Source organism: Podarcis raffonei, chromosome 17 (assembly GCF_027172205.1).
Source record: "Podarcis raffonei isolate rPodRaf1 chromosome 17, rPodRaf1.pri, whole genome shotgun sequence".
NCBI classification, from domain to species: domain Eukaryota; kingdom Metazoa; phylum Chordata; class Lepidosauria; order Squamata; family Lacertidae; genus Podarcis; species Podarcis raffonei.
Window position 1 is genome coordinate 36,597,301 of NC_070618.1, and position 24,600 is coordinate 36,621,900.

The 24,600-nt window shown below is 45.6% G+C and overlaps 1 protein-coding gene across 13 annotated transcripts; it reads left to right on the plus strand.

Moving 5' to 3' along the window:
* On the plus strand, positions 1-23,353 carry CDK20 (cyclin dependent kinase 20). Of its 13 annotated transcripts, none has more exons than XM_053370910.1 (9): positions 1-19; positions 1,995-2,077; positions 2,191-2,304; positions 3,893-4,081; positions 4,215-4,336; positions 4,620-4,682; positions 6,412-6,535; positions 6,662-6,817; positions 10,707-11,355. In XM_053370910.1, exons 2-9 carry the CDS (start codon positions 2,003-2,005, stop codon positions 10,893-10,895), a joined length of 1,032 nt encoding a protein of 343 aa, XP_053226885.1. In that variant the 5' UTR covers positions 1-19; positions 1,995-2,002; the 3' UTR covers positions 10,896-11,355. The 13 variants fall into 13 exon arrangements, with proteins under 13 accessions (XP_053226885.1, XP_053226874.1, XP_053226881.1 ...); XM_053370899.1 differs by lacking the exon at positions 1-19 and adding an exon at positions 271-397 and having other exon boundaries at positions 1,924-2,077; XM_053370906.1 differs by lacking the exon at positions 1-19 and adding an exon at positions 290-397.
* Positions 23,354-24,600: the final 1,247 nt, after the last annotated feature.

Below are 24,600 nucleotides of genomic sequence, written 5' to 3' on the forward strand. Positions count from 1 at the left end.
CCGTTGATATCTTGAGTAGGTAAAATGTTGATCTGAAATTGCAAAACGGAAAATATAATAAAAATCGTATTTTAAAAAAAGCAAAGGGGGGGGTGGGAACGCCCGGAAAAAATAGGTGGGTGGGGGGAACGATGCCCGTTCAGCTTTCTATTCCGCCCCCACCTCTATAAAAAGTGGGGGGGGGGATGTGAGACTATATATTTCCACTACCTTCGCCCCGCAGAGGGAGGAGGTTGCCGGCTGCAACGGAGAACCTGAGCTGTCGTTTGGGAACCACCAGGACTGAGCCCCAGAGGGTGAAGTGGAAGGGAGAGGTGCATGATGGGAAAGGAGGAGGGGATGATGCTTGCAGTGGGTCCTTGGCGGGGATGCTGTACCTGGATCTATGCCTCTACCTGTGGGTATCCCAGCTGAGCTCCCCCAGGCGCAGATTCCTGAGTTTTGCAGGGAACCAAGCTGGGGGGGGGCAATGGGGAATGGGGGAGGCTGGTTGGGGTCTGTGCCTTGGGGTCCCCCTAACTCAGCCCAGGGCTGAGTGCGAATCCTCCAGGGCATGAAGAGACCCCCTCCCTCCAGGTGTGTTCCTGCAAGCAGGGCTGCCCCCCACCCAGGACAGGAAATATCTCTGCAAATGTTGGATCCCATCCCACGCAGGATAAGGGCTTGCCTTGTGGGGTTAGTTCTGGAGATGTTGTGGGGCTGAAGCGGAGGGGGGCTTTTCCGTTGAGAGAAGAGGGGGGGGGAATGTGGGTGTTGGTTGAGAGAGATTAATGCTTTATTGATCATACACACCATACTTTGCTGATTGAAAGTGCAATTTACCTATTTTTTTCTTGCTGCTGCATAGCTACACCCTGGATAGTTAATAGTTTGCATTTTATTCAGTTTATTTTCCCCCCTTTATGTTAATTGTACTTCTTGACATGTATCTTTAATGAACCTCAGTAAAATAATTTTGGGAGGAAAAAAAGAAGAAGAAGAAGGGGTGAATTCAGCAAGAGGGCTGTGGTAGAAGTCTGTAAAACCATGGCCAGGGTCGGATTTAGGTTTGATGAGGCCCTAAGCTACTGAAGGTAATGGAGGCCCTTTAGAGGTCCAGTTGTCCTTTATCAACAACAAATTGTCACCGTTTTTTTGTGTTGAATATATGCTATATGGTAATTTATGGACCTCTTAAGGGTGTTGGGTATAGCTCTGCAAACTACAGTTCCCTAGGTTTTTTTCTGGAAAGTCTGCCCTTAACAGTTTTGGCTTCCCATAAATAGACTTGTAATTTTGTGAAGTGTTTCCAATTTCTTTTTGCATACCTTTATACAACTTTGGTACTTTTGCTGGAGACCTGTGGAAGTAAATTAAGTTTGACATATTTATAGATATCTGCACTAGTGTGACAATCTGGAACCAGATTAAATTTATTGTGTAGGCATACCTATAGAAATCTGTAGCCCTGCAACGATTGGCTGTTGGATTAAATGTATAGTATAGGATTAAATGTATGTATAGACACAGCTATAGTGATGTGAGGCTGAGACATACCACTGAGTATGCAATAATAATAATAATAATAATATTTTATTTATACCCCGCCCTTCCCAGTTCAGAAAACCGAGCTCAGGGTGGCTAACAACAAATTTAAAACACTTAATTGATGCAACAAAAAACAGTATAAAATACAGTATAAAACGTGAATAACAATAAAATCAGAATTCAAAAATCAATATAGGGGGGAAATCCATCCAATAAACATTAGATGATCACCAGGGCTAGCTGGCTAATTTAGTCCTATTTGGGCCAACAGAGGAGACCAGGGGAGAATTAGCTGTGGGATCCCAGAGCGGGTAATCTTCATAAAAAGGGGAGGGGGAGGGAAGGAAGGGGAATAAAAGATCGGGCTAAGTTCTAATTGAAAGCCAGGTGGAATAGCTCTGTCTTGCAGGCCCTGCGGAAGGAAGTTAAATCCTGCATTGTGATTGAATTCCCTTTTCTACAAATAGAGGCCACCATGGACCAATATAGCATCCTAGGCCGCATTGGAGAAGGAGCCCATGGGATCGTTTTCAAAGCTAAGAACATAGAAGTAAGTGGGGTCTCACTTTCACCAGGGATTGACTCTTGGTATTTTTCTCAAGCTCTGGGAGAAGAATGAGTCAAGCAGGGAAGTAGAGAGCTTTTGGGTTTCTTTCACTGCAGACAGGTGAGACTGTTGCCCTGAAGAAGGTGGCTCTCCGCAAGTTAGAGGATGGGATCCCCAATCAAGCACTTCGGGAGATCAAAGCCCTGCAGGAGATTGAGGAAAATCAACACGTGAGTAGCCAGTTTGAATTTCTTTTGTGTGTGTTTACCTCAGTTTTCCTGCCAACCTAGCAGTTTGAAAGCACATCAAAGTGCAAGTAGATAAATAGGTACTGCTCCGGCGGGAAGGTAAACGGTATTTCCATGCGCTGCTCTGGTTTGCCAGAAGCGGCTTAGTCATGTTGGCCACATGACCCGGAAGCTGTACGCCGGCTCCCTTGGCCAATAAAGCGAGATGAGCGCCGCAACCCCAGAGTTGGCCACGACTGGACCTAATGGTCAGGGGTCCCTTTACTTTTACCTACCTTAGTTTACCTTAGGCTGAGAAGAAGGGAGGATGTGGTTTGGGTTACGATAGCCTTAGAAATAAGTTGTGTTAGTTGGCCAAAGCTGCTAGTTTCTTAAACCTTGGATCTGGAACTCCATGCTACTGCAGTAGGATGCAAATGAAATTGTGTCAACTGGACAAATCTGCTTTTGTTTGCCAGTTGCTGTTTTTTTAAAAAAATTGCACGTTTGCATTTTAAAATATTTGTCGCACTGTGCAGTGGTACCTCAGGTTACATACGCTTCAGGTTACAGACTCCGCTAACCCGGAAATAGTGCTTCAGGTTAAGAACTTTGCTTCAGGATGAGAACAGAAATTGTGCTCTGGCAGTGTGGCGGCAGGGGGAGGCCCCATTAGCTAAAGTGGTGCTTCAGGTTAAGAACAGTTTCAGGTTAAGAACAGACCTCCAGAACGAATTAAGTACTTAACCCGAGGTACCACTGTATGAGATTTTGTCTAGGCCCAGAAAAAGAAACGCAATCAATCAATAAATATTGGAGATGGGAGGTAGGGCTGATGGTGAGGCAAAGATGTGCCTAAAGCCATTTCATTGGTTTATGGCTGAGGTGGGATTTGAGGGGCAAGGGCTGCGACACAGTTGTAGAGGATCTGCTGTGCATACGGAAGATCCCAGATTCAACCCCCATCGGCATCTCCAGAAACATAGCTGTCAACGTTTTCCTTTTTTTAAGGGAAATTCTCTTATTCCTCGCAAGAAAAGGGAAAAGTTGACAGCTATGTCCAGAAAGGGCTGGGAAGCTTTGCTGCCCGAAACCTGGAGTTCTGCTCCTGTGTTCCTGATTTCTCTCTCGGCCTTTCTTTCTTTCTGTTTTAATGATCTTTTTATTTGATTTTTTTAAAAAAGAAGAAAGAAAAATAAAATAAACATACATCAAAAAAACAGTACAAAATCCAAATATCGAGATTACTCTGAATCTCCTGACTTCCCCCCCATCCCTTCCATGGTCCTTTTGATTCTATTTTCAACTGCATATCAATACTTCTCCAATTTTTTATCTTATCTATACATTCTGCTACATTACAAGTGTATTTAAAATCCTGCTAATGTTTTGACCTGTTTACAATGATTTTGTATATGCATTAGAAACATTTCCCATTCTTTTTAAAATTTCTTCTTGATTCCTGAGCTTCCCAGTTAATTTGCCATTTCGGCATAGTCCCATCAACTTGATTTCCCATTCTAGTCTCATGGCCTTTTGGCCACTACACACTGAAGAGTCAGAAGGCAACTCCTTATCTCTCTCTCCCCAGGTGGTGAAGCTGAAGGATTTCTTCCCCCACGGCACAGGCTTTGTGCTCGTCTTCGAATACATGCTGTCCGACTTGTCGGAGGTCATCCGCAACTCTGAGCAGCCGCTCACTGAGGCCCAAGTCAAAGGCTACATGCTGATGCTGCTCAAAGGGGTGGACTTCTGCCACGCCAACTCCATCATGCATCGGGTGAGGCCTGCTCTGGCTACCAGATTGCTTTCTTCTCACCTTTTCTCGCCTGTTTGCGCCGTACTCCTCTTCGCCCCTCGGCTCTCCCGTTAAAAACTGCAGATATTTCCGAACTCCTCCCTGTCCTTTTCAGGATCTGAAACCGGCCAATTTGCTGATCAGCTCCACGGGCCAGCTGAAAATTGCTGATTTTGGCCTGGCCAGGGTGTTCACCAGCGATGGAGAGAGGCTGTATAGCCACCAAGTGGCCACCAGGTGAGTCGGGATGGGCAGGGGGTGTGGGCTGAGCATAAAGCCGGGGAAGGGAGAGCCAAACCCTTCCTCCTGCTGGAATGACCACAACAAGAAACAGCTCTCCTTCCATGGCGCTTGCAGTCTGGCTTAGCATTGAGAACGCTGTGGAGTCTGACGGCTGCCAGGAACTGTCTCTCGAGATTAGTGAGAAGTGTTGAGCCTGGTAGCTGGAGCTGGGAAGCACTAGAGGCGAATGCGTTTTGGTACGCTCAAAGATGTGACTCGCCTAACCTTTCTGCATTAGGTGGTACCGGGCTCCTGAACTCCTGTACGGTGCTCGGAAATATGATGAAGGTGTGGATCTCTGGTGAGTATATTTGCCCTGTCTTTAGCTACAAAGCAGGGATGGGGAACCTGTGGCCCTCCAGATGTCGTTGGACTACATCTCCCATCATCTCTGACCATTGGCCATGCTGTCTGCTGAGGATGATGGACACCTGAAGGCTCACCACAGCTTTCCCATGTTATAAGAAAAAAACTGCTCCTTTTCCCTTATGGGGTACCCAAGAGCCCATATAGAGTCCTTTTTTAGGTTCTCTATTGGTAGGAGAAAATAACAGAGGCAAACCAGAGAATATTGAGAAGCAAAGCAGCTAGTAAGCCTGATCTTTATTAAACCCGTTGCAACAGAGTGCTCCCCCCCACACACAGGAGGCAGGAAGAGGATCCCGAACCCTTATATAGACTTTTGAACTGCCCACCCTGGAGCCCAAGACCACCCCCCAATACATCATACGTACATCAGAGAAGGGGCGGACTACAACAGAAATCTGAGTGCGTTGTTTTTATCCTGTCTGCCAGGTTACCTGATTGGATTACCTGGGCATCCTGGCCACTCTCAATTCCTGAATCCAGGTCACAGGATCACCCTATTCATCTCTTAAATGTGCCCTTGAGATAGGATTTGTGAGCAAAGAGATAATGGGGAGGCGCCTCATTCCCTTCGACCTTGCAGAGAAATATTTGAGGTCATTTTGGAAGAGACAAAATGGTTTCAGGATTTTTCCTGTACTGATTCAGACATGTGGTTTATATGTGTTCGCCTGGGACATTTATTTTATATCTTAGACCTTATAATTCTCATAACACCCCTCTCTGCTGGGCAGAATCCTTCCATCCCCATGCTGTCTTACAGATCTCTCTTCCTAAGGCTGGGAAATTCATCCCACTCCATACAGGAGGAGGGCTCAGGTGGCGTCCTGAGTGCAGCAGGACAGACCGGCCACCTTTCTCTTGGTGGACCTGAACGGTAGTGAATGAACAAGTCCTGCAGTTCCTAACCGAGTATTACAGATTCACTGTGTGAAGTTACAGGGAACCAGGCAGAGGGCTTTCTTGGTAGTGGTGCCCGCCTTGTGGAACGCCCTCCCATCAGACGTCAAGAAAATAAACAACTATCTGACTTTTAGAAGACATCTGAAGGCAGCCCTGTTTAGGGGAGTTTTTAATGTTTGATGTTTTATTGTATTTTTAATATTTTGTTGGGAGCCGCCCAGAGTGGCTGGGGAAACCCAGCCAGATGGGTGGGGTATAAATAAAATATTATTATTATTAAAATTAAAAGTTCTATTGGAGCCCAAGGTGAGCCTCAGGGCAATGATATACTACAGAGATCAACTGGTTTAGCCATCATGCACAAGGAATCTTGTCAGCTGTGGCTTTGTGAGCATGAGGAACACATTTAATACTTGTGTGTGTACTGCTTAGTGCCCAAATAGGCTTCTAAGGAGTTTACAAAATAAAAAAGGCAGGTTACATAAACCTTTCATAGGATTTGCTTGGGGTGTCTCTGTGTGTGGAAGACATAAACACTATAAAACGAAGCCAGTTTGGTGCCTATTTAACTATCAAGCCTCTCAGCTAGAAACCCAAAATTTCTTCACACCCTTGCAGCAGTACAAAACTATCCAGTTCCACACCGGTTTGAATAGGCAGTGCAGAACCCAAAACAAGGATGTGGTTGGTTTCTGAGTCTTGTGCGTTTCACCTCTCTTTTGACCTGCTTCAGCCGTCCACCCTCTCTCTCCTTTGACCAGGGCTGTGGGTTGCATCTTTGCTGAACTTCTCAACAACTCCCCACTTTTCCCCGGAGAAAATGATATTGAGCAGCTGTGCTGTGTCCTCCGAGTCCTTGGGACCCCCAACCAGAAGATCTGGCCGGTGGGTTTGGTTGCCCACAGGGGTTGTGGGTCAGCGTCCCCTGCTTTTGTCTCTGGGAGGAATGGGGGCAGTTTAAAAACAAAGACGCTTGAGAGCTCACGTTTCCCAACTTCTGTTTGGGAGCAGGAGATCACAGAGTTGCCCGACTACAACAAGATTTCCTTCAAAGAGAAGCTGCCAATTCCTCTGGAGCAGGTGGTGCCTGACGCTTCCCCACAAGCCGTGCAGCTCCTGAAACAGTTCCTGGTCTATCCTTCCAAGCAGCGTGTTCAGGCAGCACAGGTAAGAGATGGAAGGAGGTTCCTAGCTGGCCTTTGCAGATACCAGAGCAGGGAAGAGGGCGAGGAATTCTCTTGGGTTGTAGGAAGTGAGGACAGTCATACCTTGGGTTACAGCTGCTTTTTTGGGTTGCGGACCACTGAAACCCAGAAGTACCGGAACAGGTTACTTCCGGGTTTTGGTGGTCGCGCATGCGCAGAAGCGCTAAATTGCGCTTTGTGCATGTGCAGAGGCGCCGAATCGCAACCGGCGCGTGCACAAGCATGGGTTGCGAATGCTGCGGGTTGTGAATGTGCATCCTGCACGGATCACGTTTGCAACCCAAGCGCCCACTGTACTGGGTGCACGCTGTAATGGCTGGCCGCCATACTTCAGCTGAATGCTGTTTAATAAATAAATAAATCTTTATTACGGACCAGAGACCCAACAAATCATTACAAACCAATACACAATTCATACAGCCCACCTCCAGGTCAAACAAGCATTATGTTCAGAATATAGGGATCATTTGTTCTTGCAACCACGATAAAAACTTTGCCACTGCTAATGGTCTAGCGTTTGTCCGGTCTTCCAGTAGGAACCTGACATAGTGAGTCTCTGTTTTTCCTGGGAAAGGTACCAGCAAGGGTAATATCAGTTCAGCCCTGGCTTGCTCATATTTCGCACAGTGCAGCAAAATATGTTTTATAGAATCGATGTCTTGAGCACATGAGCAAAGTCTGTCCTGGTAGGGGACTCCTCTCCACCTGCCATCCAACACTGCAGAAGGAAAGATGTTTAGTCTGGCCTTGGTGAAAAGCCTTCGATAATTTGGTACTGTCAGGTTTTTAATGTAAGGTGTTAACTTAAAGACATTCCCATATTGTACTCCTGCTGCCAGTGGACTACAGACACATTGGCGCTTTAATAAATAGCGAAGTCAGACCTGCACACCTCTGTGAGCCTCTGAGGTCTGTGCAGTGCACCAGCTGTGGGGTTAGAAGGAATCTCACAGATGGATGATTGTAGAATTGGTGCTTGGAGTAGTCCTGTCATTGGGTTGTCCCTGCCACGTGGTTCCTTCCTTTTGTCCCTTTGGGGAGCATGGGGAACTGGCAACTGGGGGAATTCTGTGCTCCAAGAGACCCCATTCCCCTCTAGAATATGCTCTCCATATGGAAGAGGCCTTCACCATGAATGCACGCCTCTTTTAAATACAGTCATACCTCATGTTACATTTGCTTCAGGTTGAGTGTTTTCAGCTTGCGACCTGGAAGTTACTTCCGGGTTTTGCCGCTTGCGCATATGCGCAAAATGACATCATGCACATGCGCAGAAGCGGCGAATTGCTACCCACGCACGCGCAGACGCGGGTTGCGTTCTTGCTCATGTTGTGAATGGGCCTCCGGAACGGATCCCGTTCGCAACCAGAGGTACCACTGTACATCCGTTCTTTTCTGGGCCAGGGGAGATGCATCTCACATCAACACACACTTGGAACACACTATGGAAAGGGCAGTTGTTGTGCTCCAAATTGCCACCAGAGGGCACCCCAGTCTATTTCCATTGGCCTTTCATGGGGCCTGGCTTTCCCATGTTCCCCGAGGGAGGGGGTGAGAGGACACCCAACTCACTGTTTGAATGTGGCTATTTATTTAGATGCATGAATGGCAATTAGTAATTGATGTTCAGATAACAAAGAAATGTGTGGGGGTGGGGGGGTAATGGAGGGAAAGGGAAGAGACAGTCTAGGTTCCAGGGTCATTTCTACACAATACACTTAAAAGTCTTCCCCTTGGTTTAGAGGTTTTTTTAAAAAATGTATTTTTATTAAAGATTTTCTTGATTTACAAAAGTATGTGCAGTGGCTCTCTCTCTCGTATTCTTTTTTTTTTTCATGTAACATTTTTACAAATCAGTTTCATTTATTGAGACATTAGGGACAGGAAGAAAAGGGGATGTGCAGAGGTTTTCAATCTTTTTGAGTCCCTGGCTCCTTTGACCAACTACATTCTTTCTGTGGCACCCCTGTGGGGCTCCGGAGCCCACCCTGCAGAGCTGACAGCCTCTCACCCTTTTTCAAAATATATTTTTATTAGTTTTTTCATATCATTCCCAACAATCATATAACATATTTTCTTACCTTATACAAAGTTTTGGACTTCCATCAACCACACCTGAAGATTTTTCAATCTTCATCACTTAATCTACATTTCTTAATTTCCTTATTACTTTTAATTGTCCTGAACTAATAATTCTCTTCATAATCTTCTCTGCAATATTTCACATAATCCTCCTTACAAATCTTCTTGCCGTCCTACTGCCTCTCACCCTTTTTCAGACACCCTCCTTTGTGGCGTGTTCCCTCAGCCTCCTCTCCCCTCTCCTTGGGAGTCCTCTGGGCAGCCACTGCTACCGTCCCTGGTCTCTGATCTGCCCCTGCCCCAAAGAGAGGTGCCTCCTCACACTGCCCCACAGGGGCCTGGGACTTCTCTGTGCATTCTCAACAGCAAGGGCTGGTGGACTGGATGGCTTGCTTACTCTGGGGCCACCTCAGCTCCTGGCAACCAGCCCCCATGGCCAGCCCCAGAGGCACCATTCGCCTGGGCAGCTTGCAGCCAGGCCTGCTGCAACAAATGGCTGTGCAAGCCTTTGGGAGGCAGAGACAAAAGAGGACATCAGAGGAGAGAGGGAAGGAAAGAGGGACAGAGGCCAGGGTTGCCCACGGCACCCCAGACCATCATTCAAGGCACCCCACGGCACACTGGTTGAAAACCTCTGTCCTAGAGAATCCTGGGAATGGTAGCTTACCCCTCACTGAGCTGCAATTCCTAGCACCCTTAACAAATTACAGTTCCCAGGATTCATTGAGGAAAGTCTTTAAATGTGTGTTAAATGTGCTTTAAATTTATGGTATGGATGAGATCCCAGTTTGCATGCACAGGGCCTTATTCAGCCTCCATGCACAACTTGGTTTACCTCTGAATACCATGATTTAAAGCAAATGTGGAGAAACCCACCATCACCTTCAAGCCTGTGAGCTGGCAGAGACCTCTTTTGGCTGGCCGCTTCTGGGCTGCAGGCACACCAGACGCTTGAAGCACATGGCTCCTCCAAGGGATCCTGGGAATTGTAGTTTATTAAGGGTGCTGGGAACTGTAGCTCTGCGAGGGATAAACTACCGCTCCTTAGACTCTTGGGGGAGGATTTGCTTGCTGGGCTAGTTGGCCCTTGGCTTCATCCAGCCCAGCCATTCTGTACTTCCTTCTCCAGGCGCTGTTGCACCCCTGAATGAAGAAATTTATTATTTCGGTCACAGACCAGTTCCAGCCCACATACAATATCAAGGAAGTCATAAAACACGATAGGGATACATTGGAATTTGCAATTAGGTTATAACAGGGACAATACAGTGGTACCTTGGGTTAAGTACTTAATTCGTTCCGGAGGTCCGTTCTTAACCTGAAACTGTCCTTAACCTGAACCATCAGAATAGGGCCTCCTGCTGCTGCCGTGCCGCCAGAGCACGATTTCTGTTCTCATCCTGAAGCAAAATTCTTAACCTGAAGCACTATTTCTAGGTTAGCGGAGTCTGTAACCTGAAGCGTATGTAACCTGAAGTGTATGTAACCCAAGGTACCACTGTACAGATATAGCTACATTTAAAAAATATACAAATTAAAACTTGGTCATTAACATATAACCTATACAGTGGTGCCTCGCAAGACGAAATTAATCCATTCCGCGAGTCTCTTCGTCTTGCAGTTTTTTCGTCTTGCGAAGCACGGCTATTAGCGGCTATTAGCGGCTATTAACGGCTTAGCGGCTTTAAGAAAAAGGAAAGTTTTATGGCAATCGCACAGCCCTTGGCTTCATCCAGCCCATCCATTCTGTACTTCCTTTCCTTCTGCAGGCGCTGTTGCACCCCTATTTCTTCACTCCCCCGCTCCCTGCCCACCACCTGGAGCTGCCCATCCCTCAGCGCGGGGGCAAAAAAGCCCACCAGGGCCCCCAGCACCAGCGTGACTTCCATGTGGAGCAGCCTCTGGAGGAGTCGGTGGTGGACCTGGAGCTTGTGGCGCCTTACGTGGTTGACGTATGAAAAGAGGGTCTCTTTGCTCTCCGTGGGGCAGCGGGATTTCTGCTGCCCCTCTCTTGGGTCAGGAGAGCTAGTTCATCTCAAGCAGGATTGAGCCGCTTCATTGAACTGGCAGGAATGGGGTGGCAGAAGACAGAACTGGAGCAGGGGCAGCTGGCAGTGTGGACAAGGGAAACGTCTCTTGCCTGAAATCCCCCTTGATGCTGCCGTGAAAGAGACAGGAGCCCCGTTCAGGGCAGGAGTGGAACAATTCCTTTTTCCTCTGGAGCAGAGTTGGAAACCTTGGGCACAAAGCGCTGCCAGACAAGTTGGCCTTGCCAGCCTCTTCTCCATAAAAACCACCACGTTGGACCTTTCCTTCCAGGACTTTGGGGTGCTTTTAGCTCCCTGGTTCTGTGGCGAAGCTCTTTTGTAGCAGCTCCGTAGCAATGTTTTGTAATTAAATGATTTGTTAAAACAGTGAGCCAAATTCCTGGTCTCTTTCTTGGATCAAAGACGGTGAACTTGCTTTGTTAAGGAATATGGTACCTGGTGGGTGTGGCTTGCTGGGCTGTAGGTTTGCCATTAAAATATCCCAGTGGCTCTTTTGGGTATTTGCTCTGTTCAAAAGGCTTTTCAGTCCTGGCGTGGTTTAGAATGTGACCTCGTGTGTAAACTCCGGAGCTGATGCAGAAACGATTGTTTTGTGAGGGCAGCTATAAGAGGGGAAGGGAACAAACCAAGAGGAATTGATGGGTAGATGGTCACCACTGCAGAAAAAGTAAGAATAGCCATTCAGATGCCACAACCATTAGCTTTATGGCGTGAGAAAGAAATCTGAGTCATTAAATGATCTTAAGTAGGTACTCAGGTGTGAAGTGTCATCTCCCAAAATGATAGAAAACTCTTCGATTTCCCAACATAAATCCTGGATTCTGTGTTCATTTTGATTAGATTTGCCACTCCACCCTCTTGGCAATATAGTTTTTCATTCCATCTTCCCCCACCTTGGTCTGGGTTCCTTCTTTCCTTTGAGTGGACCATCTTAGGCCCATTAAAGGAGAGGTGTGGTTCCCTTTCCTGTACTTTTGATTTTTTAAATGTGTTAAAGCAAAACCTCAAATATAGGATCTCTTAATAGTTCAAAACATAATCAGTCTTTGTGGGGAAATCCAGAGATTGCCCTCTTGCTTAAAAACCTAGGTGTGGGCAAATCTGTCAATTTCAGTTTCTCTTAGTTTCTCATTTTCCCAATCTTAAATTTGTTCTGTGCATTTCCACACCCAGTTTGTGAGTTTATATTTAAAATGTTCTCATGAAAATGCACTACCATTTTAGTGTTAATTTCTCCAGCTGCACATTTTTGTTTGCAGTTTTGAGAAATTGCATGTTTTTGCAAAGCAATTTCCCCTAATAATATAATGAATTCTTGCATGCTATTTTCACTGCCTCTGGTTTATGCAATTTTATACAGATTACTTGGCTATAGATTTCATTGCAAAATCCAGAGAAGTGCGAATTTTGAAAAATGGCTGCATTTTGATTTGTTTCTAGTTTCAGAAAGTGCAAATTTCTTAGGTCCACCTTTAAAAGTGAACCAAACCAAGTTTATTCCCCATCCCAACTCCCATCCTGTTGACCACTGCAAGAATCCCAGATTCCTGCAGGCACTAGGCAGTCCTGCAGAAATTGGTTAATAGTTCACCAGTAGACTACATCTCCCTGACTTAAAGCACCCCTTGAGCTGATCGTTTTTCCCTTCTGCTTTTTCAAACAATTTCCTGTTGTTCTCTCAGTTCCACTTGCAGAGGCTCCGATCCCTCCTTTCCCCCCTTGGGGTGAGGTGTCCATTGCCAGTTTCACTGGGATGAAAACCCAACCTTCCACAGCCCAGTAATTCAAAATTTCTGTCTTCACGTTGGCTGGGTGGCAAATTATGCAAGTTGCACAGAAGAATGTGGTTTGGTGATGTGATCTAAGAAGTCAATCATACTTGATGTTTCAGAAACAAACTTCATTCAACGGAAGTAGCAGTAATTTATCTGAGATGCCAGGACCACATAGCCTTAAATTGAATGTTGTGGCTAACTGCAAAATAAGACGTAGAGAAACAATTCAAAGGCAGGCAAGGATGTAGGAAAGAAACTGCAAAGAACTGCAGGGTTGGAGACTGTAGCTCAGTGATGGAACGTATGATTTGCATCCCAAAGGTCCCAGGTTCAAATCCTGGCATCTCCAACAAAAGACTCCGGTCTGAAACCTAGCATGCTCTAGTTATCTCCCGCTTGGACTACTGCAATGCACTCTATGTGAGGCTACCTTTCAAGGTGACCCGAAAACTACATCTAATCCAGAATGCGGCAGCTAGACTGGTGACGGCCGCCAAGACCACATAACACCGGTCTTGAAAGACCTGCACTGGCTCCCAGTACGTTTCCGAGCACAATTCAAAGTGTTGGTGCTGACCTTTAAAGCCCTAAACGGCCTCGGCCCAGTATACCTGAAGGAGCGTCTCCACCTCCATTGTTCTGCCCGGACACTGAGGTCCAGCGCCGAGGGCCTTCTGACTGTTTCCTCGCTACGAGAAGCCAAGTTACAGGGAACCAGGCAGAGGGCCTTCTCGGTAGTGGCACCCGCCCTGTGGAGCGCCCTCCCACCAGATGTCAAAGAGAAAAATAACTACCAAACCTTTAGAAGACATCTGAAGGCAGCCCTGTTTAGGGAAGCTTTTAATGTTTAATAGGTTGTTGTATTTTAGTGTTCTGTTGGAAGCTGCCCAGAGTGGCTGGAGAAACCATTATTATTATGAGTTGCCTCTGGTCAGTGTATTGTAGACAATACTGATATGTAGACACTATCCAGTGGGCTGAATCAGTGAACAGCTTCCTGAGAATTCAATATGCCCTGAGCTCACTAGAACCTCTTTCCAAGGCCATGTCTAGACTTGAAGCCTTTCGTGAGTGCTGATTACAGTCAGGACCTCTGTGGGACTCTGAGGTACATGTGAGGCTCCATATGCACAGAAGCACTGTGCGTTTTATTCTGAGCATGGGTTTTCTAGGTACTGCAGGGCAGCCTGTGTTTGTGTGTGTGTGTGTGTGTACCCAAAGTTCCACCAACACATTGGCGCTTCTGTGATGTGGGCACTGGTGCGCTGCTAGAATGTGGCAACTGACTTTCTAGTTCTTTCCTCAGCCACGAGGACTAAAAACCTGTCCTCCTCCTTTGAAACCACCAGGAATCCTAACTGAGGCAGTACAGTCACAGCCACGCAGCAAACTAGCTTCTCTTAAGTTAGAAAAATAGGAGGGAGGGAGTCCAGATTGTAAAAAATTCACTTCTAGTAAGAAACTTTTTAAAAATGATAAGCTCCACTTATGGTTGTTGCTGCTATTTGGTTATTATTTCTGCAAGGCGAGTTGAACAAAAGGCGGGGATGGGCAAGTACAGTGGTACCTCGGGTTACATACGCTTCAGGTTACAGACTCCGCTAACCCAGAAATAGTGCTTCAGGTTAAGAACTTTGCTTCAGGATAAAAACAGAAATCGGGCTCCGGCAGTGTGGCAGCAGCAGGAGGCCCCATTAGCTAAAGTGGTGCTTCAGCTTAAGAACAGTTTCAGGTTAAGAACGGACCTCCGGAACGAATTAAGTACTTAACCCGAGGTACCACTGTACTGTGGCTCCGATGGCCTGGAACGCCTTGCTGACAGTCTTCCCGGCTGGGGTTTCCTTGCAGACTCAGGCGTATGACAAGGCCCCGCGGCCCCTTCTACCACCAGCCCTGCCTGGCCTCTGCAGATAACTTTATCTCTGCCTTCCTCTGCTGCTGCATCATGGACAAGCTCTTGCTTCCAGTGCAACGGGTGGGGCCTGGGGGCACCGAGAGGGTGCAGGGCCAGCCATTCCTGGGTGGTTTCTCTTTCTCGCTTGCAGCCATTCATCCTGCCTCGCCTCACAGCCTTGTTGTGAACACCCACCCACTAGTCACAATTATCCCAGAGTCCCCACACCACCTCCGTCCTTGTTTACAATTCTCAGGTAGCTGCAAAGCCATGAGATTTGGAGTTTTAAGCTTTTCCTCCCCCCCCCCCAATTTTTTTATTGATTTTCCATATAAACAAACAAACAAACATAAATCTTAAGTATAATAATTCCATTTTTCTTTACATTGTTGGGTGACTTCCTCGACTCCCCAGGCTGAATTTCAATGTATATCATTGTAACAGTTTTCCAAAACTATTTTCACGTGTTATTTACTTAATCAATTAACATCGTTCTTTCTTTTCATTTTTACTTTAAACATATTATTCTATAACATCACTTATTTAAATCCTAGGCCAATCTGGTCCTGGCAAGTATTTCTATTTAAATTATCTTAGCATATTTAGCTAAATAGTCTTTAAATTTCTTCCAATCCTCCTGGTACTCCTCCTCCTTCTGGTCACGGACTTTTCCGCTCAGGTCGGCTAGCTCTGAAAATTCCATCATCTTCACCTGCCATTCCTCCACTGTTGGGACTTCTTGTGATTTCCAATTTTTGGCCAACAAAATTCTAGCAGCAGTTGTGGCATACAAAAACAATCTAACATCTTTCTTGGGCAATTCCAAACCTATTATTCCAAGTAAAAAGACTTCTGGTTTCTTAATAAATGTATATTTCAACATTTTTTTCAATTCATTGTAGATCTTTTCCCAGAAGTCTTTCACCTTGGTCTTTTCCTATGCCACAGGCAGCACCAAACATCTTGACGCCGCCACCACCACTTCCAGGCCAGCAGCAGCCCCCAGCTCCATTGCCGGATTCCTGTGGTTCTTGATGGAAAGGCACTTTTCACAAAAAAACAACTGAATCATCATAAATAGGGGAATTCTAAGCATGCTTAATTGAACATGAAAACCATCTAACCAACAGGGCCTGCTTCACAGAGAATATATTTATGTGCGCACCAATGTCAAATAGTATACTGTTATGCCTCTTTTTTAGGAAATCTAACAGATGGGACATGGTTTGTTCCTCTTAAAATGCACTTTGCTCCATCTCTCCCTCTCTTTGCATCTCTCTCTCTCGCTCTGTGTGTGTGTCTTTCTCTCATTTGTTTGTTTAAAGCAGCACTTTGTTTTTTAAGATCTGTAAAATCTTAATGGAACTGGAAGAAAAAGCAAGATGGTTCTGTTACTTCAAAGAGGACCAAAGGAATGACCTCCATCCAGGGAGAGAGAACATGTGCCTTAGGGGGCAATCCAAATTTCACTTACCTTGGAGTAAGCCCCACCGAATTTGGTAGGACCTACTTCTGAGTAGAGGGACGCGGGTGGCGCTGTGGGTTAAACCACAGAGCCTAGGGCTTGCCGATCAGAAGGTTGGTGGTTCGAATCCCCGCGACGGGGTGAGCTCCCAATGCTCAGTCCCTGCTCCTGCCAACCTAGCACTTCGAAAGAACGTCAAAGTGCAAGTAGATAAATAGGTACCACTCCGGCGGGAAGGTAAACGGTGTTTCCATGCGCTGCTCTGGTTTTCCAGAAGCGGCTTAGTCATGCTGGCCACGTGACCCGGAAGCTGTACGCTGGCTCCCTCGCTCAATAAAGCGAGATGAACACAGCAACCCCAGAGTCGGCCTCGACTGGACCTAATGGTCAGGGGTCCCTTTACCTTTAAGGAAAAGCGGGACATCCCAGGATTAAATCAGAAACTGGGATGGCTTCTCTAAATCAAGGACTGTCCCTGGAAAATAGGGACACTTGAAAGGTCTGGGAGTGTCAGCTTTGAACCAGGGAAACCAAGGCTCGGCTCCTTGTTCGTTCATGGATGTTTATGATCTGGGGCCAGCTCCTGTCTCTCAGCCTGGCCTGCCTCAAAGGGTTGTTGAGGATAAAATGGATGGTAGGAAAGAGGCCTTAAAATACAAATATACATCACAATCATTTGGGGCGAGCTGAGCCTCACACTGTAGATCTCCTTTGGCAGACCAGGGCAGATATCTTTCTTGGGTCAAATCATCTTCTAAAGGCCCAAACTGCACTTTACCAAAGTGAATCAAGGTTGGTTCACGCATCTTAAAAGAGACATTGATGCCTTAAACGTTGAAACTGCATTAATATTTATTATTAGCTGGTATCCATGTTGGATTTGAAATAGTTTTTATGCTTAGAATAATAGAAACACTTTATATGTGTGTGCGCACTTATTTCGTGTGTGCTTTTATTGCATTGTGAAATAGCTTTTTGTTTCAGTACTCCCAACACGTGAGATTCTAGGATCAGATGTTGACTGTGAAAAACAATTGCTTAGAAGGGAAGCAATCTGTCTTGGTCTCTGGGAGAAAAGTAATTGTTGTATATGCCAAGCCCTCTTTTCTCTCCTGCAAGTTCAAAATTTGGATTGTTGAGAACCCTAAGTTCTAGAAGAGTCACCTATGTTCACTCTGAATAGTCACTGACTCCAAACATGAAGGCAAAGCATAGGCATAATGGCTAAGAGCCACAACAATGAGGATTCATATTGAGTTGCTTGTGGACTGTATACACGCATTCCCCTTAATCATTCGTTCATCCCACGCTTTCCAATTTCTTTCCTTATTACGGTGGTACCTCGGGTTAAGTACTTAATTCGTTCCGGAGGTCAGTTCTTAACCTGAAACTGTTCTTAACCTGAAGCACCACTTTAGCTAATGGGACCTCCTGCTGCTGCCGCCGCGCCGCTGGAGCGTGATTTCTGTTCTCATCCTGAAAGCAAAGTTCTTAACCCGAGGTACTATTTCTGGGTTAGCGGAGTCTGTAACCTGAAGCGTATGTAACCCGAGGTACCACTGTACTTTCCAAACTGCAAAATGCCTGTTGCTTTTTAAAAAGTGGATTTGTTGCACAAGAGCAACAGAGCACTTTAATCCACCTTAATTGCAAAAATCTAAAGTTTTGGTATGCGCTGGGATCCCTCCTGAAAATCCTGGCAGTCTGGAGGCAAATGAAACCTGAGCATTTGCCACTGAAATGATCACGGCCTTCGCCTACCTCCATGTCCTTCTCCTTGTTGTTTGCCCTGTGTCAGATTTTAGCCCCTCAGGGCAGGGACCTATGATCTTGCCCTCACTGCAAAGTGCTATGCATGCTGATGTTGCCAGGCAAATAAAATAATTACAGAAGCCCAAGCACTTGTAACATCTTTGAGCAAATGGCTGATCCGATAAAAGATACCATCTCGTCGGTCTTTATTTATGTCTACTTGCACTATGGCTGATGGGAGCCAGTCAAGCTGGGATCCTGACAGTCTCTTTTCCCCTCAGAATATACTGCAGTGTGGATTAATTACAGCCCATTCTGCTCTATCCAAGCCATGCACTTCCAGGGACCAAGGACTCAGCAGAGCAAGCAGAGGAGCAGTGCCAGTGATCAGACTTGTTGTGTTGAGATGTGCTCGTCCTCCTCTTGAGGAGACTCTTTGCATTATCTGGCCCTGGAGATAACAGCACTTCAGAGAACTGGCTGATGCTTTCACTTGAATTTTACATCAGAGGAAAACTGACTCTTCAGCACACGCACACCCCATACTTGTTTTTACCCATTGCTAGCAAGCACAAAGCCAGAAATGTTTGGCTTTATACTCAAGGGCAAGAACAGAAGTTTGTCAGAACATAGCCACACACACACACACACACACACACACACACACCTCTGAATTTCAACAACTTCAACGGAACATCTGGCATAATTTCTTAAAAAAATAGACAATCTTAAATTTCTAGCCATCATGGTTGTGAAGGATTTAAAATGGGAGTCCTCCTCAGAGGGCAGAGATTTGTAGTTACAGATGTGTAGCTCCTTCCCTGGCAAGGCTTTTTGAGTGTTTTAGGCTTTGTTGAAGGAGATCTTGAAGTAATTTGGTGGCAGAAGTGGGTTGACAGAGAAGGGTAACTAGTGTGGAAGAAGAAGGCCAAGGGAACAGACACTTCATGGGCTTGTGCAGAACAAAAGCAGCAGGGGAGATAAAAAAGGGATGGCAATGGAGGAGATGGAGGGGAAAGTTGGACACTATATATTGGGGTAGTCAACATGGTGTTGTCCAGGGGCTGCTGAACTCCCAACTCCCATCAGCCCCAGTCAGCACAGCCAATGGAGAGGGATGGTGGCATCTGGAGTTCAGCAACATCTGCAGGGCACCATGCCAGCTGTACCTGACGTCCTGTACCTGCTCTGGCACCTGCACCTGTTGGGTGCCTTAAAAGCGTTTGTAAACCTCAACCCCAGAGTCGGCCACGACTGGACCTAATGGTCAGGGGTCCCTTTACCTTTACCTTAAACCTACATTTGGTCTTTAATGGGGTTTCTAAAAAGCTGCAATACCATCAGTTGGACCAAGCAGAACGTCACAAAATACTGAGCAGGTTCTTGAGTTCTCAAGAACTCTTCACCTAGCAGGAGGATATGCAATTTTTGGGGTGGGTGGGCAAAAGACATGGGTTTGTTTTGTTTTTGTTTCTATTATGTGCTTTATGTTTTTATTTTGTATTTCTATGCTGTGAACTGGCCTGACATATTTGGTATACAAATAATATAATACAAATAATACAATACAAATAATAATAATATAAGAAGAAGAAGAAGCAGCAGCAGCAGCCATATATTTAGGGGACCGCCTCTCCTGGTATGCCCCGCAGAGGATCTTAAGGTCCATGAATAACCATAGTTTAGAGGTCCCGGGCCCTAAGGAAGTCAGACTACCCTCCACCAGGGCCAGGGCCTTCTCAGTGATGGCTCCGACCTGGTGGAATGCTCTGTCCCATGAGACTAGGGCCCTTCAGGATTTAACTTCCTTCCGTCGGGCCTGTAAGACAGAGCTATTCCAACTGGCCTTTAATTTGAATTCAGCCTGATCTTTTATTTCCCTTTTCTTCCCTACGCCTCCCCTTTTATGAAGATTACCCACTCTGAGACCCCACAGCTAATTCTCCCCTGGCCTCCTCGCTGGCGTAAGTAGGACCAATTCAGCCAGCTAGCCCTGGGGATTATCTAATGCTTATTTCCCCTAAATTGATTTATGAATTTTGAATTTTATTGTTATTCATGTTTTTATACTGTATTTTATGCTGCTTCTACAATTAAGTGTTTTAAATTTGTTGTTAGACGCCCTGAGCCCAGTTTTGGAACCGAGAAGGGCGGGGTATAAAGAAAAATTATTATTATTGGCCTGCCTCAGGCTCCAGACAGAGATTGAGCCTCTCCCCTGCCAGTTTATCAGGTTACGCTTAGGATGCTGCATGTGTTTGCTGCATTCATACTTGTGGGTAAAGTATGGGGCAGGGAGCTTAAACTGTGAGGACTGGAAGCTTGAAGCTGACTCCTCTGTCTACCCTTCGACTAATTTGTTGGCCCCAGCTGGATTTTATCCTTGGCCTGTCTTTCAGCTGAGATCTAGTCCCATCCCTCTTCAAGATACCTGACTAGCGGTCAAAGCTTTTCCAAGTGCTCTTTGCACCCAGCTAGCTCATGCTTAAATGCATGCCCGCCTGCCGCACACACGCGTTTGCACACACACACCCTGAAGGATTTTCCACTTGACATTCTGCCTCCCAGCTCTGCCCCGTCACCCACGAGCCCAAACCGTCAGCTCTGACATCTGATAAGGCCTTATCAGAGCTGTCCAGCTCTGCTAGCTCAGAACTGCTGTCTCCACCACCCAGAGCCTAGCGCCGCCAAAAGTTGCATGATGCGCAGCTTGAGCAATTGAAGGGGGACTGGCTCATAGGTTCCATCAAAAAAAAACCAACCAGTACTACTTTATATTCTCAGAAATATAAACAAATCCAAACTGAATGTGTGCCTTGAGAATATGCCGTAACTAATAATTTCACTCCTTCCCTTTCAGGATTCAAAAGACCTCTCCCTTGTAATGAACTCCCCCATCCCTGATCTTGAGAATTACCATTCACATGGTATAAAGCATTATAAGGAAGGCAAACAAGGTAAACAAGATACAGGACAAAGCAAATTTGTGGGGGATAAGGCTGTCAATGGCAACTAGCCGTCATGGCTGTATTCCACCCCCATTGTCAGAGGCACTGTGCAGCTGAAAACCAGAATACCAGGTGAGGCGAGTGATGTTGCACTCAGGTGCACTTTTAGGCTTCCCACAGGAATCTGACTGGCCACTGTGAGAAGAGAGAGCTCAACTAGATGGGCTATGTACTTGTTGTTTAGTCGTGTCCGACTCTTCGTGACCCCCTGGACCAGAGCACAACAGGCACTCCTGTCCTCCACTGTCTTCCGCAGTTTGTTCAGACTCATGCTGGTAGCTTCAAGAACACTGTCCCACCATCTTGTCCTCTGTCGTCCCCTTCTCCTTGTGCCCTCCATCTTTCCCAGCATCAGGGTCTTCTCCAGGGAGTCTTCTCTTCTCATGAGGTGGCCAAAGTCTTGGAGCCTCAGCTTCAGGATCTGTCCTTCCAGTGAGCACTCAGGGCTGATTTCCTTCAGAATGGAGAGGTTTGATCTTCTTGCAGTCCATGGGACTCTCAAGAGTCTCCTCCAGCACCATAATTCAAAAGCATCAATTCTTTGGTGATCAGCCTTCTTTATGGTCCAGCTCTCACTTCCACACATCACTACTGGGAAAACCATAGCTTTAACTATATGGACCTTTGTTGGCAAGGTGATGTCTCTGCTTTTTAAGCAGCTGTCTAGGTTTGTCATTGCTTTTCTCCCAAGAAGCAGGCGTCTTTTAATTTTGTGGCTGCTGTCACCATCTGCAGTGATCATGGAGCCCAAGAAAGTAAAATCTCTCACTGCCTCCATTTCTTCCCCTTCTATTTGCCAGGAGGTGATGGGACCAGGGCCCATGATCTTCGTTTTTTTGATGTTGAGCTTCAGACCATATTTTGCTATGTACTTAAATCCTATTACTATTCATCCTCCAGATGAATAAACCCACAGACAGGATGCAAAAGAGAAAGGGATTCACCACCTCAGTTTCATCGTTACTGTAGATAAATGGTCTCCCTTCATAATGCAATGTAGTTTGTTTTGTGACTTTATTTTACTGGGTATACATTTGTTTTTGTAACATTTCAAATAGTTTAATAAAAGTAAGACAGACAGGCAGGCAGACAAGAGCACTCCTGTGAGTCTAAAGCAGCGGTTCTCAACCTGTGGGTCCCCAGATGTTGTTGGACTATAACTCCCATCATTCCTGAGCTCTGGCCTTGCTAGCTAGGGGTGATGGGAGTTGTAGTTCAACAACATCTTGGGACCCACAGGTTGAGTATCCACTTGGAAAGGAAGATGTCCCATATATATTGCTCTAGCCCTGACTCTTTCCATCTGTTATTGGGGGGTGGGGTATGATTCTGCCCTTTCTCTTCCTTAGTTGCAGGTGAATCATTCCCAGTGTAAAGGCACAGCACAATCTCTCTCCCTCCAAGGAGGGTGCCTGTTGTGTTCCTGCACGAGTCACTGCTTTGGCCTTCCTTCCATTCAGTCATCTATTTCATCCACAGGATTATGTCTTGTCTCTACACGGGATGCAAGTGGATTGTTGCTGGTGCGAAAGATGCAAAATCACCCCCTCTAAGAGAACACAGAACCTATGAAACTACATTATACTGAGTCAGTGTTATCCCTACACTGTCTTGCAGTATCAGCAGCTCTCCAGAGGTCCAGTTATGAGTCTTTCCCGCAGCTGCCAAGGGTTGAACCCGGGACCTTCTGCATGCAAAGCTCACTGAGCTACGGCCCTTCCTCCAAGATGCATGTTGTGCCTCTGTGCAAGTCCATCCTCTGAGCTGGCTTCCTTCTAATTAGAACAGTGACTCACATGGAAACACAAGTGTAGACTCCTTGGCAGGTGTAATTCTCTTACCCTGGAAGAATGGAAATCCAGAGAAGGGGAGGAGTTTATTTGGCTATCGGAGCTTTGGGAAACCCTGATTGACAGCAGTCAGAAGTAGACGCAACAAAGATTTTGAAGAGACAGAAAAAGTCTTTTGAAAGAAAATTATATGAAAATGATGTATAGATGGTATATTACACCAGTACAGATAGCAAAAATGTACAAAACCGGGTCAAATACATGTTGGAAATGCAGAGAAAAAGAAGGAACTTTTTATCATATGTGGTGGGAATGTAGAGAAGTTAAAAAAAAGGGGGAAATGATATATAATGAATTGAAAAAAATGTTTAAAATGACATTTGTAAAAAAAATCAAAAGCATTTTTGTTAGGGATTGTAGGACAAGACTCACCAAGAAAAAAAGAGAACCTATTTATGTATGCTACAACAGCGGCAAGAGTCTTGATCGCACAAGGATGGAAGAACGAGGAAATCCCAACGAAAGAACAGTGGCAAGAAAAATTGATGAGTTATGCCGAGTTGGCTAAACTGACATACAAACTGCAGGACAAGGACAACTGTGACTTTAAGGAAGAATGGGAGCTTTTTACAAATTATCTAAAAAGACAACAAAATGAACTGGACTCCTTATAATAATTTATAATAATAAATTATTATTTATACCCCGCCCATCTGGCTGGGCTTCCCCAGCCACTCTGGGCGGCTTAAAAAATAATATTAAAATACTGTAATACATCAAACATTAAAAGCTTCCCTAAACAGGGCTGCCTTCAGATGTCTTCTGAAAGTCTGGTAGTTGTTGCTCTCTTTGACATCTGGTGGGAGGGCGTTCCACAGGAAACGCCTTGGCAGGTTTTAAATAAACATACACAAACTTACTGGTTGATAACATGATAGATGATAGATAGATAGATAGATAGATAGATAGATAGATATAGATAACGTAAGGATATGTATAATGTATAATTTTCCAACATGCAGAGAATAATATGTGCTGAGAAATCAGAGAGAGGAGCTGAGGGAAGTCTCTGGTGGGGGGGAGGGAGGGATTGAAGGGGGTGGGGGGGAAAGGGAAATATAATGTATACAATTATATGGTTTGATAATTTGTTATGTTGAAATTGCCAATAAAAATATTTATATAAAAAAGAAGAAGAGACAGAAAAAGAGGGTCTCTTGTGATTTCCCCAACGTAATCAGGCAACATCATTAGCCTAGACACATGTACTCTTTCGCATTCCAACTCCTGCAGTGGCAAAGAAGCCCAGTATTTCAGTGTGCAGGAAATGTGGCCTCCATCAAAGAGAACTGCAAGTTTTTAGAGATTTTGTGAAAAGAAGGAGAAAAACATTATCGCAGGGGGAAAGGAGGAAAGAAAAACAAAGGCTAGTGACTCCTTTACTTGGCAATCATAGCCTGCTCAACATTGGCTCCTGAATAATGTTAATAAACTGACTATTTCCTTTGCCACGAATCTGGCCAGGCTTATCAAACAGCTCCAGCTTAAACAATATCTAACACTATTTACAGTCATTGACTGGCAGCTCTGACTAGGTGGGGTCAGGGGCAGACAGGTGGCGAAGGGATGGCAGATAGAAGGAAAACCCTGTACTTGTGTTTTCTCTTCATGTGGGTTATATTTACAGACTTGTGCCTGCATGCTTACACATCTTGTGCAATTTTAACCCCCAGAGAGCTGGGAGGAGCTTGGACCTGACAGAACGACAATGCTAGCAACTACTGTATTTTTCGCTCTATTAGACGCACCAGACCATAAGAAGCACCTAGTTTTTGGAGGAGGAAAACAAGAAAAAAAATATTCTGAATCTCAGAAGCCAAAACAACAAGAGGGATCGCTGTGCAGCGAAAGCAGCGATCCCTCTTGCTGTT

What these genes read in the sequence shown, in the direction of transcription:
- CDK20 (XM_053370899.1), top strand. Translation starts at nt 369, where the DNA reads ATGCTGTACCTGGATCTATGCCTCTACCT. An exon ending in TCAAAGCTAAGAACATAGAA is followed by an intron (nt 2,078 to 2,190) that starts GTAAGTGGGGTC and finishes CTTTCACTGCAG; the next exon opens with ACAGGTGAGACTGTTGCCCT. An exon ending in AGCCACCAAGTGGCCACCAG is followed by an intron (nt 4,337 to 4,619) that starts GTGAGTCGGGAT and finishes TTTCTGCATTAG; the next exon opens with GTGGTACCGGGCTCCTGAAC.